The 15,110-nt window shown below is 35.6% G+C and overlaps 1 protein-coding gene across 1 annotated transcript in view; it reads left to right on the top strand.

Annotated features, from left to right (window-relative positions):
• LOC139819494 (uncharacterized) overlaps positions 1-15,110 on the top strand; it is a 76,026-nt gene that overhangs the window by 47,431 nt on the left and 13,485 nt on the right. Inside the window, exon 4 of the mRNA XM_071788860.1 lies at positions 6,939-6,956. Coding sequence (XP_071644961.1) covers positions 6,939-6,956 — 18 coding nt within the window. The remainder of the gene's footprint in view (positions 1-6,938; positions 6,957-15,110) is intronic.

The raw sequence follows: 15,110 nt of genomic DNA, 5'->3' as shown, positions 1-15,110 counted from the left end.
GCAGGTCGTTCTGTAAAGCGCGTTTCGAGCTGGATCCAATAACACGTCGCGACCTATCTTTCAGAGACAGGAAACTAGAAATTTTTTAGGATTATTATTCTTCCGGAAAGAATACGAGATTTCCGTCTCTTGAAATGTAAAAAAGTGAAAAAGGGAGAGTAAAGCAGAATTGCATCGCTGACAGAGAATTCTTTCTTTTTTGACAGAAAAAAAATCGCTAAAATTGTTAAAGAAGGTATACTCCTGAAATATACCGATTTGCCTTATAAAAATGCCATTTTAATTAACGATGGAAGCCGTTCGCGCGCGAGATCTCCTTACCAAATAAACGCCGTCTGCGGTGTAGTCGGTACACTGGAGTAGTCGGTACCGCTGAACGCCCGAGTGCGCGCGAAACGCTCGCGGCGGAAGCGGCGCTCGTCGTGCGAGCGACGCGCTTAATCAAGCGCGAATACTAAATCAGCGTTGGGAAAATTCTCCATGGCCGGGCCGTGGGTCCGATCTGGTTGATTTGAAGCCGCGGTTCGGGCTCGGTGTGGCGCGAGACCCATTCAGAACACTCATTCATTGTGCGCGCTCGGTAACCTTCGTCTGGCAGCGCGGTACACCAAGAGAGCGGCCGCACAAACAGGCCTGTCCGCTCCCGCCGCCGGTGAAACACCGAAGAGCATATTTGTGGAGCAGTCGAGCGGGTTCTATCAACATTTCAGCATCGTTAGCGTTCAATTACACGATTATCGACTGCCTCGGACCGTCCGCGCGATCACCGGACCGCGCGCGTGTGTCCCCCCTTCTCGAGTGAGGCACACGAGGGGATAATCTTGACGTTGAGTCGCCTCGTTTCCTGCGATGCTGGCCGCTACTGATTATTGAGAAGCTACCCTTCGATCGGCCCGGGCAAAAAAGGGGACGTGCGTCCCCTTCGCGTGATTGGACCGGAAAAATAATTAACGAGAGAAACGGCGAGACGAAGCAGATACGCTCTGATTCTCAAGTAATATATTCGAACAAAGGGTATGATAAGAGAATACACGTCGGAAACAGATATCGTCGTCCTGTGTCATTGGACACACCTAGTTATTGCAAGGGTAATATCAAAATGTAATGGCGGTCAACGGACTCTGCTGGGGCTTTTATTGAAATTCTTGAAGGGGACCCTGAAAAGAATTCCTTTCTCTCCCGGACCCGAGTTATCCGGAACGTCGCACCTACGGAATGAGCTCGGTGTGTTCGGGGCTGCGTAATTTGGCGTATACTGCAAAAACAAGCGGAATTTCGCAAAGGTGAATAAGCAAGTGAATAAAGCGTATTCGCGAATTCCAAGAGCGAATGGTAATAATAATAAACAAATTATAAACTCTATAACGTCGACTTTGTGTATTTATAACGCACCATTCTTTCCAACATAATATTTTAAACTTGAAATAAATTATATACGCTAATAACATCCTTTTGTTATATTAAAAATACAAAAGTGTAATTTAATATTTATTTAACAAAATCTGTATTAAATTATTAGATTAAACGTATTTTATTCTTAGAAGAGAAGATAACTCAATTACAGAAAATGAATATTGAATAAGGAACTAAAATAATTAGGGAAAAAGTTCAATTAGGGAGCAATTTTTGCGGTTCAGTTCGGATTCCTATTTCCGATTCTGTGTCGCTTTGATCTCTCTTATGTCTGTCGTCCCTTATCAAGATTTTTCTCGGTTGCTCTTTTGTCCGATAATAATTACGATAACGAGACAATGCTCTCATTAAAATATGAGGATCAAGGGAAAACGCATAATTACAAATTGACTTTTGAAGTAATAAAAATAGCCAAATATATATAAGCCACGTTATATTATAAGCCATGTTATATTGGATTAAGAAAATTAAGTTGCAACTAAAGAGAGAGAGTGAAATCTTTAATTATATTTTGATATATTTTAAATTATATTATGATACAGTTTGAATTATATTATGTGAAATGCATTTGCACAATTATCGTCTCAATTATTCCGCGCATCTTCATACACTACATTACACTACATTAATAATATATTTGCGTTATATTACTACAATTTACTATTCACTTTAATAATCATGAAACCAAATCATAAGATTTTCATACATCGATTACATATCGTTATTATGATTTCATATAATCCTTTGTTAATTCTAAAGCATTAATTAGTCGGGCATTTGATTTTACGCAACGATTATTGTCGTTATTATCATCATTATCATTGCTGCTGTCATTATCATCCTTACAATATCATTCCATGAACGGATCGAAGATCACGATGTCACGGCCAGACGATGCGCGTCATGCGAAATTGAATATCGATTAATCGTCCTCAAGATTCGCTAATGTTGCGCCGGAAGTTAATTAAGCTGCGGTAATTGCGATCTCTCTTGAGCGATATTCACCCGGCTTTCCACTAGTTATATCGCCTTAACGCTATCGAATTGCATCATTAATTTCTCACATTATCTGAAATTAGGATTGATGTTCGTTATTGTTGTACGTGAATTTATTTAGAAAAATACTTTTTGTCTCTGAGATTAAAAAAGGTTACATTATCAGATATACATATTTGAATTAACTGGATTTTATGACTATAGTTTCTTGTCTCTCTCTCTTTCTCTATATATATATATATATATATATATATATATATATATGTATATTCTCAAATACTTAAATATAAGATGACTTTATTATTGCTCATATAAAGGTATAAAAGTTGATATGCAAAGGTTTAGCGTAGCTCTTTCACGCGCGGTAATAATTTCATAATTTTATCGACATTTTGTTCCATTCGAAATAAAGAAAATTGGCGCGCAACGATCACGATCTCGTCTACCCCTATTGAGTTTTCCCGTGCCTTTTTTCCCTCCGACTTTCTCTTCGACTTCCACCATTGTTCTTCGCGGCCGGCGCGGCGGCGGCGTCGCGGCACCTTTCATCGACGCCCTTTTGTTCGCTCGCCAATAACGCTACGATAACGAGTCAATCGTATCATGGAGAATCGAAAGGTGTCAGCTCGGGAATTGCATTGTCGGGAGTCGAGGAATCGATAGTCAGGTAAACCGCCTTCCCACCTTTTCTCCTCTTGTGACGCACGTATTGCAAACAATTTGCGCAATTTCATGTGATTAATTACAGATGCTTAAGACTCGACGAGTCTTTCATGAGATCCTAAACGGAAAATTTATGTACAACGAAGTACGGGTGGTAAGTTCGGTGCGAGATGATCCAATTTATACTATTTAGAATATTTCCAAAAAATTGTTCTTAAAAATTGAGTATACGCCTCCTGTTATTTCATGTTATATCACGATCGCGTTACTTTTACGTTACGCTTTTCTACGGGATTAAAAACAAGGTGTAATTTTTCAGATATTAAATCCGGAGTATTGAAACGAATGTAGAATTAATCCTATAAACAGGAATTCTGTTTCAATACCAAACGCAGAATGTAACGATCGCAAAAGGAAAATATTTATTTAAATAAATTCGTATATATATGAAAATGTCTAGGTACAAACGCGAACGCGCGTCCGTTTTCTGCGTTTATCATCTAGTGGAGGAGTATTAAGTTCGCCGCAAATACGCTTTCTGTTGTCAACTAGCGAAATAGCGCGAATAGTGTGAATAACGGTGATAATTTTGGCGGGAGAAATTAGTGAACGGGAGAGAGGGAGAGAGAGAAAACAGGAGGTGAAAGATGGAGTTCGCAAATGGCTACCATAAAAGCGTGCTAATGGAATAACGTTTATTCGCAAAAATAACTGCATGCTTTATCGGGATGCATTTCCTTTTCCCTTCACTCGACTTTCTCTTTTCGGTGCGATACGGGCGGATCACACTTTATAAATAATTTCTGTAATAAACGCAATTTGCGGACATGCACCACTGGTAATTGCTGCGAAGGCGCATCGCATTAATAATCGTAATAATGATAATAACAATAGCAGCCTCCGAGAGCAGAACTCGTAATTGTGGAGCTGTTAACAAATAAATTAAAAAAAATAATAACTAAATAATAGTGTAACTTTGAAATGAGATATTGGCACAATAATATCAAGAAATTAATATTAATATTAGAGAAAAGTAACGTTAAAAACTTGAACAAATCATTCGACTAAAATAATAGAATATAGATCTTAAATTCATTTCAATATAAAGCTGTGTTTATATTGTAATATACTCTCAAAATATTAAGTAGTAAACCGTAGATTAACAAATTTATTTTATATTTGTTGAAAAAATGCTTTAAAATAAAATAAAATAATTATTTTCTTTTTTAATAAGTGATACTTTCTATATTTCTTAATTTATTATGTACGAACAGTTTAAACTCTCATTATTAGTCCTTCCTATTATCATTGTAAAATTAAATTTTATTCAAACTAATTTCTTGTAATATTCATATTTTGATTTTACATTACTCTCGATTCATTCATAATTTTTCATTATCTTGTATATTTTGTATAACGTTTAAATACATTCGAACAATTGCCGCTGGCATGTAATATTTGCTAAATTTGTCAAATAGCAAACGATTTGATAAAAATGGAACAGGGGCAAATGTTGGTACGTGATCGACGAAAAGTCGTCAGCCGACAACGAACGAATAACTGAATAAATAAAAAAGAAAGAGTGAAATGTCAAACCTATAGGCATTTTAAATAACAAAGGGTCGGTGCCCGACATCCTAATTGCGGCGCCATTTTTTTTCGATACATGCGGCCGTTTAGGACGATGTTCCTTTTTACTCTGCAGCACGCGTGTTTCGGACGTGCCTCCGCTTTTCGATTTTCGTGCGTGATCGATTTTCGACCATTCCGCCAACTATTTTTCCAATGTGACGCGCCGTGACGCGTTGTGAAAACGTTTGGCGACGAACGCCGTTCACGCAATTCACAATCGTGGCCCCAATGAAAACGGTAAAAGTTCATAATTATTCTTCGACGTGATTTCCTGATCATTTTTCCTTTAATTACATTATGTGAAAAAGCGGATCGATGAGTAAAAGTATGTGCGAGGTGAGCTTTGCATAATTCAAGCGTAAATAAATAAGAAAAAATAATTTTGCGCATGAACACCTATCGGCAATTTGTTTAATACCTTACACATATAAAGTGTCGTAGAACATAAGAATCAGTGGTGAAAAAATATTCGTTGACAGATAGTCGATTTCTTTCTTATACATATATGAATAAATAAAAATACGGAGAAGCGCGTTAAAACGTTTTCGTATATTTATTTATACAACCAAGTTTACTTTTGTAGTTAAACGTTTTTATTGCTGGCTAATTAACTTTCAGTATTCACACCGGCAAATGCGAAATGAAGGCAGCAATAGCGTTTGTTATCGGCGCCTTTACCTTTTATTTGTTTTCCCTGGAAGCTTTTCCGCTGTTTAACATCGCTGTTTATCAGACGGAAGGATTACATTGTAATATATTTGGGCGTTTTAAAGGCGAGGACGTAGGTGGATCAGCGAAAATACCGTGGAATGAGAAACCATAACAAAATACGGCGAAAAAGATCACGGCGAAAAATACATGCAGAGCGGCGCACATTTAAATTATGTATATTTTATGTTTTCTCTCTCTCACTTCCTTTATTCCTTCTTTCTCCCAAATTACCACCTGACATTTGAATATCTGGGCAAAATTCATTAACACCGGTATTTTTGGATTCGAAAAAAAATTCACGTAGGTATTAGAAAAAGTGGCGAATCTGCGTATCATCATATTGACGTTACGATCGAAGTAATTGGCAATCTCCCGTTAAAACGCAACCATTTTATCAAATGTTTCGCAGCGAAAAGTTTCGCCGTTTCGTCCTTTTTGCCACGAGAAATCGCACGTTTAAACTGCAGCTAATGGAGCATTTATTGACCGAAACGCTCCTCGTAGGACGAATTCGATTAAAGTTCGACGCGATTCGATTACCAGGAGATTCGTTTTGTCGGCTCTCTGCTGGCACCGTGTCTGAAAATCTTTGGAACCTCCGTCGGAAAACCTCGGAAAGTCACGCGGATATATTCATGCGATCGTAGAAATGTAATTTATGACGCCTGTGGCGTGTATAAAATCGATTATTGCAAAAACGTTGAAGATTGTACCGAGTCTTTTTGTGAAACAGTACACTTTCTGCAATAGGATCGACAAGTGATAGGAAAGTGTTATCAAGAGACTGATATTTTCTACCTTTATTGGGATTTCAACGATTTTTCTACCCCAGAAGTGGCATTTTACAAAAAGAATTTATAGGTACATAAAATGAAAAAATATATGAGGATTTTTTTACGAACATTTAAAAAAGTTATTGTCATATAAAACAAACTTATTCTTTTCTCTAAATTTTCATTCTATTTGATACGAAATCCTGCGTTATTTATTTATTCACTTTTACACATCATTATAATTTAACGAATATAATGAGATATATTGAACCACGAAACTGAAATTTATATGATGCAAGTTAATGGAAAACGTTATTTAGTTCTCTTTTGAAGAACCCTGTAGTTCAAATTATACGCTCTGGTAATCGTCAATCGATTCGCCATTCGTGCCCAATCACCGCAATATATAGATTGCGAAATAACATTCGAATATTTCGGTCGACGCAAATTTGTGAATGTTTTTCACGCTTGCATTTCACCTTTTATATTGCGTGATCGTTAGTAAATATTGTATCAATTTAATTGTCACTTGCGCGCTGATACAAAATCATAAAATTAGACTTCCCCTCTGTCCCCTATAATATATGGTGTTAATTGCTTTAAATAAATAAATAATTATTACAGTATGCATTCCAATGAAGAAAAACTACGTAATATATAGAATAATATATAATTATAATAAATTTATATAATAATATGTATTATGTCGACTGTTTGTCTAATACAAATTGCTTTTATTATATGTTTCAGGGACTACTACTATGACAGGTGAATGTCTCGAAACTTTACTCCAATATGCAGGTATCATAGTATTAATTTACATTAACGCAATGCCACTCAACGATTGATATTAAAAAGATATATATATATATTGCAATTTGAAGCAGTACTTAACAATTAACTAGTATAAGCGTCTCTGCCTTAGCTTTTATCGAAAATTAGGCGTTTTTCTGCATCTGCGATCCTTTCCCAACTGTTATCTCAATTTTCAATAAAAAGCTTGAGGTTTTTAGCAATTATAGGCGAAACGCGTTTACGCTTCTTTGTCTCTGATCTTCTCTCAACACATATGCTTGGCTAATTCAATGTGAGTCGACAATAAGCAGCGCCAGACGGACGTACGCGTTTCGCGCGAGTTGCATGTCCAAAGCCCGCTATCGCGCGAATGTAAACGCATTCGAACAAAATAAGGGAAAAGGAACAAACGCGACACTATGGACCTCGGACCGTCGCACGGTGGTAGCTGTCGCAAAAAAAAAAAGAAAGAAAGAAGAAAGGTTCGCCGTGCTCGGCGGAATGCGTCCCGTGGTGCATTCATATTTTGTCCTTTTTAATCGCGCGCGCTTCAGACGCGGAACGGTGCGGGCTTTTATTGCAGCGTCCACCGGCACGATGCGACACGGCCAGCGCGCTCCGCTCCGCTCGGCTCGGCGCGTTGCGTCGCGTCGCGCGTTCTTCATGCCGGTCACGGAGACGCCTCTGAATAGTCACAATTAAAACGAAAGCGAAGACGCAACGCGATGCCGCGCGTTGACGTTCGCGGGGTTGCGTTCCTCTCTTTCTCTTTAAGTTCCATTTGTCTTTTTTTTAACCCTCAACGGAGACCAAGTGGGATAGACGCAACGGTCGTTGATGCGCGCGTGCATTACTTTGCATCGAGAGACGCGGTGGGATCTCGATGGCGCATTTTGCAGAGTCGTTCGTTTATTGTTGCTCATTTAGTTGCGCCATATATGTCAATGAGCGAGAAAGAGAGAGAAATTCATTATAATTTTCAAGAGGGAATATCTAGGATACGAAGCACAGGACTATAATAATAGAAGGGGATTGACGCGCGGATGAGAAGAGAATTCATAATTCGAAATCTCAAATCTATCACGAGGACGCACCGCACGCATGGGACAATTCGATTAACACGTGGATACAGCGCAGCTATAATGTCCATACCTGGCGGATATTGGGTTAATTAGAGACGGCTGTCCCTCGAGATTCATCGTCAAGTGACATCAGACACAATGAATTATTAGAATCAAGATTCGCGCGACTCGCTGTCGCCCGTGCTGCGACTTTTTTTATGATCAAATTATTGTCGCCGCGGTTTTTAATTCCGTGGCGAGCTCTTGGCGTTTTTACGCTACTAAAAATATTATAACTATTAAACGCATTCCTTAAAATAACAACTCTTACTTTTTGTAAAAAATAATGTTTTCAAAAATTTTTTTATTTGTAGCATTTCATTTCTGTGTCACATTCTATTTCATGTGTCACATTCTGCGCAGTTGCTTAATTTTTACAAGACAAATGTATTAGCAAAAAGTATACAGACATTATATTTTTAATTTTAAAAATGTTTAAAAGTTTTAACGTTAATAATATTTTATTTCTAATTAATAATATAGTGTGTAGATAAAATGTTTTAAATTAAATTTACACAAAGCCAATTATCGAAATATACATACCTATTATACATTATTATATTTTTAATAAAATTCTTTGTCTCTAAATTATATTTTTCACTGTGTTTAATCTGTTAATTTATATCATAAATTCTTATTAATTATTTAAAAATGTTATCTATGATCATATCAGATACAGAAAAATATAACTAAAAACAATTATTAACATCTTACCGGTATGTCTTCCGCTTTTGCATAATACATCGTTCATTACAAGTAATTATTATTACCAAAGGCGTGCCACCGTGGATTGGCTCGTAATTTGAACAAATGCAAAGTGTCATTCGGTCGAATGTGCACAAAAAGCTGCCGCTGGGCTAAATTAATAATTATTACTATTTACGGTTGTATGAGCGTAATGAATAATTATGGATTATCAACTGAGAATAATAATTTGCGACTCATTGCGCACAAATGAGGTTAATTTCGTTGCGGTGGAATGTATCGGCATTTATTTATTTTCCTATATCTCTGCAATAAGCAAGAATGCACATCATCTCTATTAAAAAAATATCTATTATTTATTACGTGACTTTTGTCTTTAAGACTGTATCTATTAATTATGTTAAATATATTTTACTCCTTCAATGTATTTTGAATTCTGATCTTTTATTAGCTTATTATTTTTTGTCGCACCAGAAAATTATCTAAATATACTTTTTTAAATCGGCATTTTTCCGAAGAAACACGACTCATCTCGTATGTACGCTCGTTTTATCGTATAACCGCCATAAATTGTCAATTTTATTTTTGACTTTACCAGTGGCGTTCCGTTATTGCAACATAAAGTTTGCAGGAGCATAGTATGAAGTTTGTATGGTATAGGGAAGGCGTTCAATAAGGAAGAAGGGGGAAATGTCAGTCCTAAATCTGGAGATGGCAATGGAGAACGAGAAGTACCGAAACTTACATCTCCTCGATTATTGGCAGTATCTTGATTAATACTATACTATATGTACAATTGAAACATTAGACAGAATTACAATTTCTAGATAGAATAATAATTATAGCAATTGAAAGATTTAATAATTAGCACGATGAGCTCTGTGTATATTAATTTGTTCGCTAACAGGTCAGTATAAGATTTCGTTTCTCATAACAGTATACAATTTATAATAATAATGCACATAAATGAGAAATGTTTTACAGTAATTAATAACTCACGTAATGTGCTTGAAGATATAGGGACATATTTGTGATATGATATTATGCGAATTATAATGTCATATCAAGTAGCGCCATCAATGATAACGATACCCGAACAGTTAGTACCGAGATATACATAATATTGCCACTATTAACAAATACGAGCGTTATTAGTCGTATGTAATCAAACGATAGCAGCACGGGATACCATTATAATTGCCTATTAACAAACAGCAATAGACAATATATCGTGACAATATTAGTGTACACGTTGATCACATACATGTCGATTCAATACATGTATCCAGTATAACTAAAACATAAGTCCATCACTATAAAATTATTTAACTTATTTAAAGTTTATATTTTACATGTCTATATTGCTGTCCTTCTGATTCCATTTTCGTGAAATAACTATCTTCATTTTCACGCGCGCAGGAAACGAGAGGTACATAAATGTTAGAGGTCTAAATGTCAAACAAGTCGCATTGGATACAATTATTTTATATTTCTACAGCTATTCTTTTCGCATGATAAAACCTTTTTATTAAAATATATATGTAATAATAATAAAAATATATAAAATAGATGATATATGGCGAGATTACGAGAAGTGAAAACGATTAAAATTGCATTTCGCGAGATGATTAATCTGTGGAAAAAAGAGGGCGGGGTTAAAGGGTTGCGACTCTCGTTTGTCGTTCTTCCAAATTAGAGGATAGCCATGTAACGCGACGCCAAGTAGTCTGAAACTGGCTGTTAAACCAATGCAAATTAGCGGAAGACTCGCGTACCTCCGAGTTTGTCCCTTCTAATTACGCGGGAACCAGCGAGAAAGGCTTAGCCGGGTTTGCCGGGAATTAGTTGCCACCCGGTAGATGCGGATCGCGCGAAGAACAAGAACGCCGTTATACCTACGCGGTTTTGCGCCGAGCAATAATTGCACGTACAACTCGTGATCGATTTCGGCGATAAGATGCAGACGGGGGGTTATTTATGTCTTACAACGGTCTTGTTAAACTGATGATAAGCGAGAAGTGCATATACAATTGTTCTGTCGCTAAATTTCCAGCAACCACGTTTTTGCGATGTACCACATTACACATATTGCGTGTAACTTTAATATGAAAATATACATTTATACGTGTATATATTGTGTACGTGTACAAATGTATTAGAATTTAGAATGAATAAAATGGATCGCTTATAGCTTTACACATTAAACTTTTGTAACTTAAATGAAAACTGTTGAATATGGCTATTATATGGATATCAAAGGACACCTATATAAATAATATGCATACTTCGTAATATTCATAAATATTGAGCGGTTTTTAATTGCACTGTAAATTACAAAAGTTTGTCTTTAAAGTCAAATCATTAAGAAGCTTGGAGATTAACTTCCGATATTCCTTTGACGAAAGAAATTCTTTCATTGCGAAATAACGAGTGTATGTTATTTCTGTGAAAGTATTAATTAAAAACATTTTTTCTCGTGACACAAGTTCTTAGCGTGGAATATGCATTGAATTATTATAAATAAAATTATTCATAGCTTTTTGAGATTATATGTAGAGTTTGTTGAATCATTCTTTATGATAACAATGTTATAGTTTCAAGACTGACATCGAATTTATTTATGCACAACACAACGACGCGCGCGTTACGCCATTGTTTTCATAATTCAAGTTTTAAGAGATATCTTTTATAATATGCATATATAAAAAAGATTATATCACTCACACATTTTTATTACATTTATAATACATATATGTATTATATATTATATATATTATATTTTTAATTATTCAAAGTTTTCCACAGTAAATTAAACAATATTTACTTAATAGATATTATATTTTTCCTTTGATTTTGGTATTATAATTTTTACAATTCAATTTATTGATTTTTCACTTTCCAATTGATTTTATTTCTTAACTTATACAGTTAGACTATAAATCGTTACAATTTAAAGCGTCTATTGTGAATGGAATACAAAGAGACACGCGCGCGCACACTCACACACATATATAACATGTTCAAAGCTCAAAATAGAACTTACTATTATCGAAACGTCATTGATGAGATCGATTTACTTGCACATTTGATATTTTATTGTGCGACAGAAATTATTGCGACAAAGAGAATGAAAAAACAGAGAAGTTAAAAGATAAAGGAAGCAAATTGAGAACCAAGATTAAACAAGAAAGTGAAAAATAGAGAAGATTGGGTATATAGGAAAAAGTTTAAGAATAGAAAAAATAAAAAGTCAAGAATTCAAAAAATGATTAAAGATAGAGAAATAAAATATGTTAAGAAAATTTAAAATAAGTTGAAACAAGCGTTGTCACTTCTTCGTTCCTTAAAAATGAATAACTAAAGTATATCCTTACGTTATTCTCATCATTCGAGATGTTAAAATTCGCGATTTTTCCGTTGATAGTTTCTTACGATACGAAGTATCGTAGAGTACAAAGAGAGCACCAATGCATCGTGGAAAAGGGACAGGTCTGCAATTCGATTCGATTTTATGTGCCCTTTTTAAGAGTAGATACAACGACGTATTGTGCCTTATTACATGGATGCGAACAGTAGAATAGCGAACAGTAGTGCACAAAATGTGTAAACAAGGCAACGGGAAACTTGATGTATTATTCAATATTCTGACAAATGCGACGCTCGTAATAATATCTAACTTTTGCTTTTCTTCTAAACTTATCATGGAAGCACTTATTTATGAAGGATCCCTTATTTACTGCAAACTATTTATTTGTTGTGTCAGTCATTTTTTTTCTGTTTATTCATTTATCGCGATAAACCATGTTATGTCACATTTAATTTAGCTTTTGATGCCCGATCGGGATGCCCGATGTTGTATATCAAATGAGGGGGATTAATTTAGGGACGAATGTCTCTCAAGACACCTTCGCGACTTCGAGGGTCTAATCGCGTACCATCGATACGTCCCTTGACCCTCGATGTCGGAATGTCGGCGTCGGCGTCGCGTCGGCCTAAACGCTCGATCCCCATCAATGTACATTAAGTGCCATGGATTGTGCATCGCTTAATGCACGTCCTATCCGCGTCAAATTAACCGTTAGTGCCACGTGAAATTAATTCTACGCCATAGAGAAATGAGAGTATCGTCATTATAAAATAATTACAGACTCGTTATAATCATGGTTTTTATGGGCGATTTTACAATAAGGATTAGCGCAAAAAAATTCACGATTAAACTTCAAGCATTTTAAGTGATACGAAAGGTTGAAGATAATCTTTAATATAAAGAAAAATACCACTTTAAAGATACTTAAATATATTTATACTCTTTATAAGTAAATATCTTTAAAAATAATAATAATAAAAAAACACTAGAGTTTATTTTTGTGTTATTTTTTTACGAATTTTGTATTTATTCCTTCTAATACACTTGTTTAACATTGTTATCCGACTCATTTGTCGGCATCGAAAACATTTAAAAACGCTGAATCCAAATAAATACCAGCTTGGTCACCCGTGCTTTTTCGCGAGCGAGTCAATTATCAACTTTGAAATCGACGCTGCGACCAATCAAGTTACAACGGTGAAGTTACACGGCATCGTCCCTTTGAAAAATGTAAAATGTATTCGACATTCGACTCTGCAAAAGCTGAAAACTAGCGATGTGCTTTTCTATATTTAACTTGTTTTCGCAAACCATGCCGATTTATGCAAATATATATCTGCAGCTATAGATATGCAATGAATTTCATATGCGCTTTGATCTTTATTCACGCCGCGAGGTCACCGTGTAATTTTTAATATATGTTATTAAGTAGTAATAACAAATTTTTGCAATTAGTACGCAAAACAGCCTCAACGTAAACATTTTTAAAGATAGATATTTAAAACTATGTATTTTTTATAACATATACTATACTTGAAAAGACATGTCAGAATTAAGAGGAAGACGAATGTGAATTTTTTACGCCCGTATAAGTGCTTTCTGACTGACGTATGTCTTGGAAAAGTGTGTCCTAATTTGAAACATTTCTTGAAAGAACTTATAATTTTTTTATACCGAACTGTCCTGCGTATTATTGCGACGTTATCGTCGTTATTACGAACTCTTAATTATTCTAAATTTAACGCTTTATCATCCGTGAAATGGCACTTCGAGTGTTAATGACCACCAAGATAATTTACGATCGATGTCTTTAATCGTTTCTAGAAACCGCAGCTGAATTTAAACGCTGAAAGTTTTCCTCGTGAAAGTAAACGGCCGCCTTCACGCTTCCAAAACTTTTCCCTCATCCTTTTGTCCGCTTTCATGCAATCAATCGCACAAATATAGCGTTCGTTATGTTTGGAAACATCCCATAACCGATTAAAGTTTGGAAAGCTTTACGGTGTTGTATGAAAAACATTCAGTTATTTTTATGTTATTTACTTCCGCACGTTAATTGAGAAAGAGACTGTTGAACATTTTGTACATTTTATAATATACATTTCAAATGTAGATATATGAAAACAAATAACAATTGAATAAAAATTATATGTTTGGAAATAATCTCTTTATATTTATTTTGTTAAGTATAAACCTTTTAGCGGTTAAAACGTTTTCCGTATACTAAAGTAAAGGGCAATTGCAATAATGCTTAATCTTTTGCAATGGGTACAAAAATTGGATTCTATGGAGATACATTAATTTGTCTTTTGGGCAAAAAGGTTTACCACAATATTGAGATTTTGAAAAATTTTTAAATCCACCTTACACATTGATTAATATAATTAATTAAATTAATTTTCTTGCAGATTTGACATTTGATAATTCTATTATGTGATTGCGTCGTACGCATCACGCGCACACAATCGGTAATTTAGTGAAAATTTCAACGTCAAAATCCGCTCTCGCCCTCGGTCATCGGGCGACAATGCAACAACAATTTCAATGATGATTTATTAATATCGGCGCGGAAAAGGGTGACAAACACGACCGCGAAAAGCTATAATTGGCAGCTGGCAATCGTGGAAAACGCGATCCACCTTCATTATTTTGACGTCTCGCGTAATTGGCGGCGCGTCAAACGCACAAAACGCTTTTCACTTCTTCGCGCTTAGACTGCAATTTAATCGAAACATCGTACCGAATTAATGGCACCCGGGCAAAAAGAGTGGAAAGAGGAAAGGGGAGGGATATAGGGGTGGGATATAGGGAAGGAGGAGAGGGGTCAGTGCTGTGGCGCCATTGTTGGTCAGTGCGCATAATTTGGCTTTCATGAAAAATCCGAAATATTCCATCGCGATTTAAGCGAAATTAATTGCGGCATTAATATTCGCA

This window comes from Temnothorax longispinosus, chromosome 9 (genome assembly GCF_030848805.1).
Source record: "Temnothorax longispinosus isolate EJ_2023e chromosome 9, Tlon_JGU_v1, whole genome shotgun sequence".
Classification (NCBI taxonomy): Eukaryota; Metazoa; Arthropoda; class Insecta; order Hymenoptera; family Formicidae; genus Temnothorax; species Temnothorax longispinosus.
Note: the sequence above shows the minus strand (reverse complement) of the source record. Positions and strands in the feature narration are given on the sequence as shown.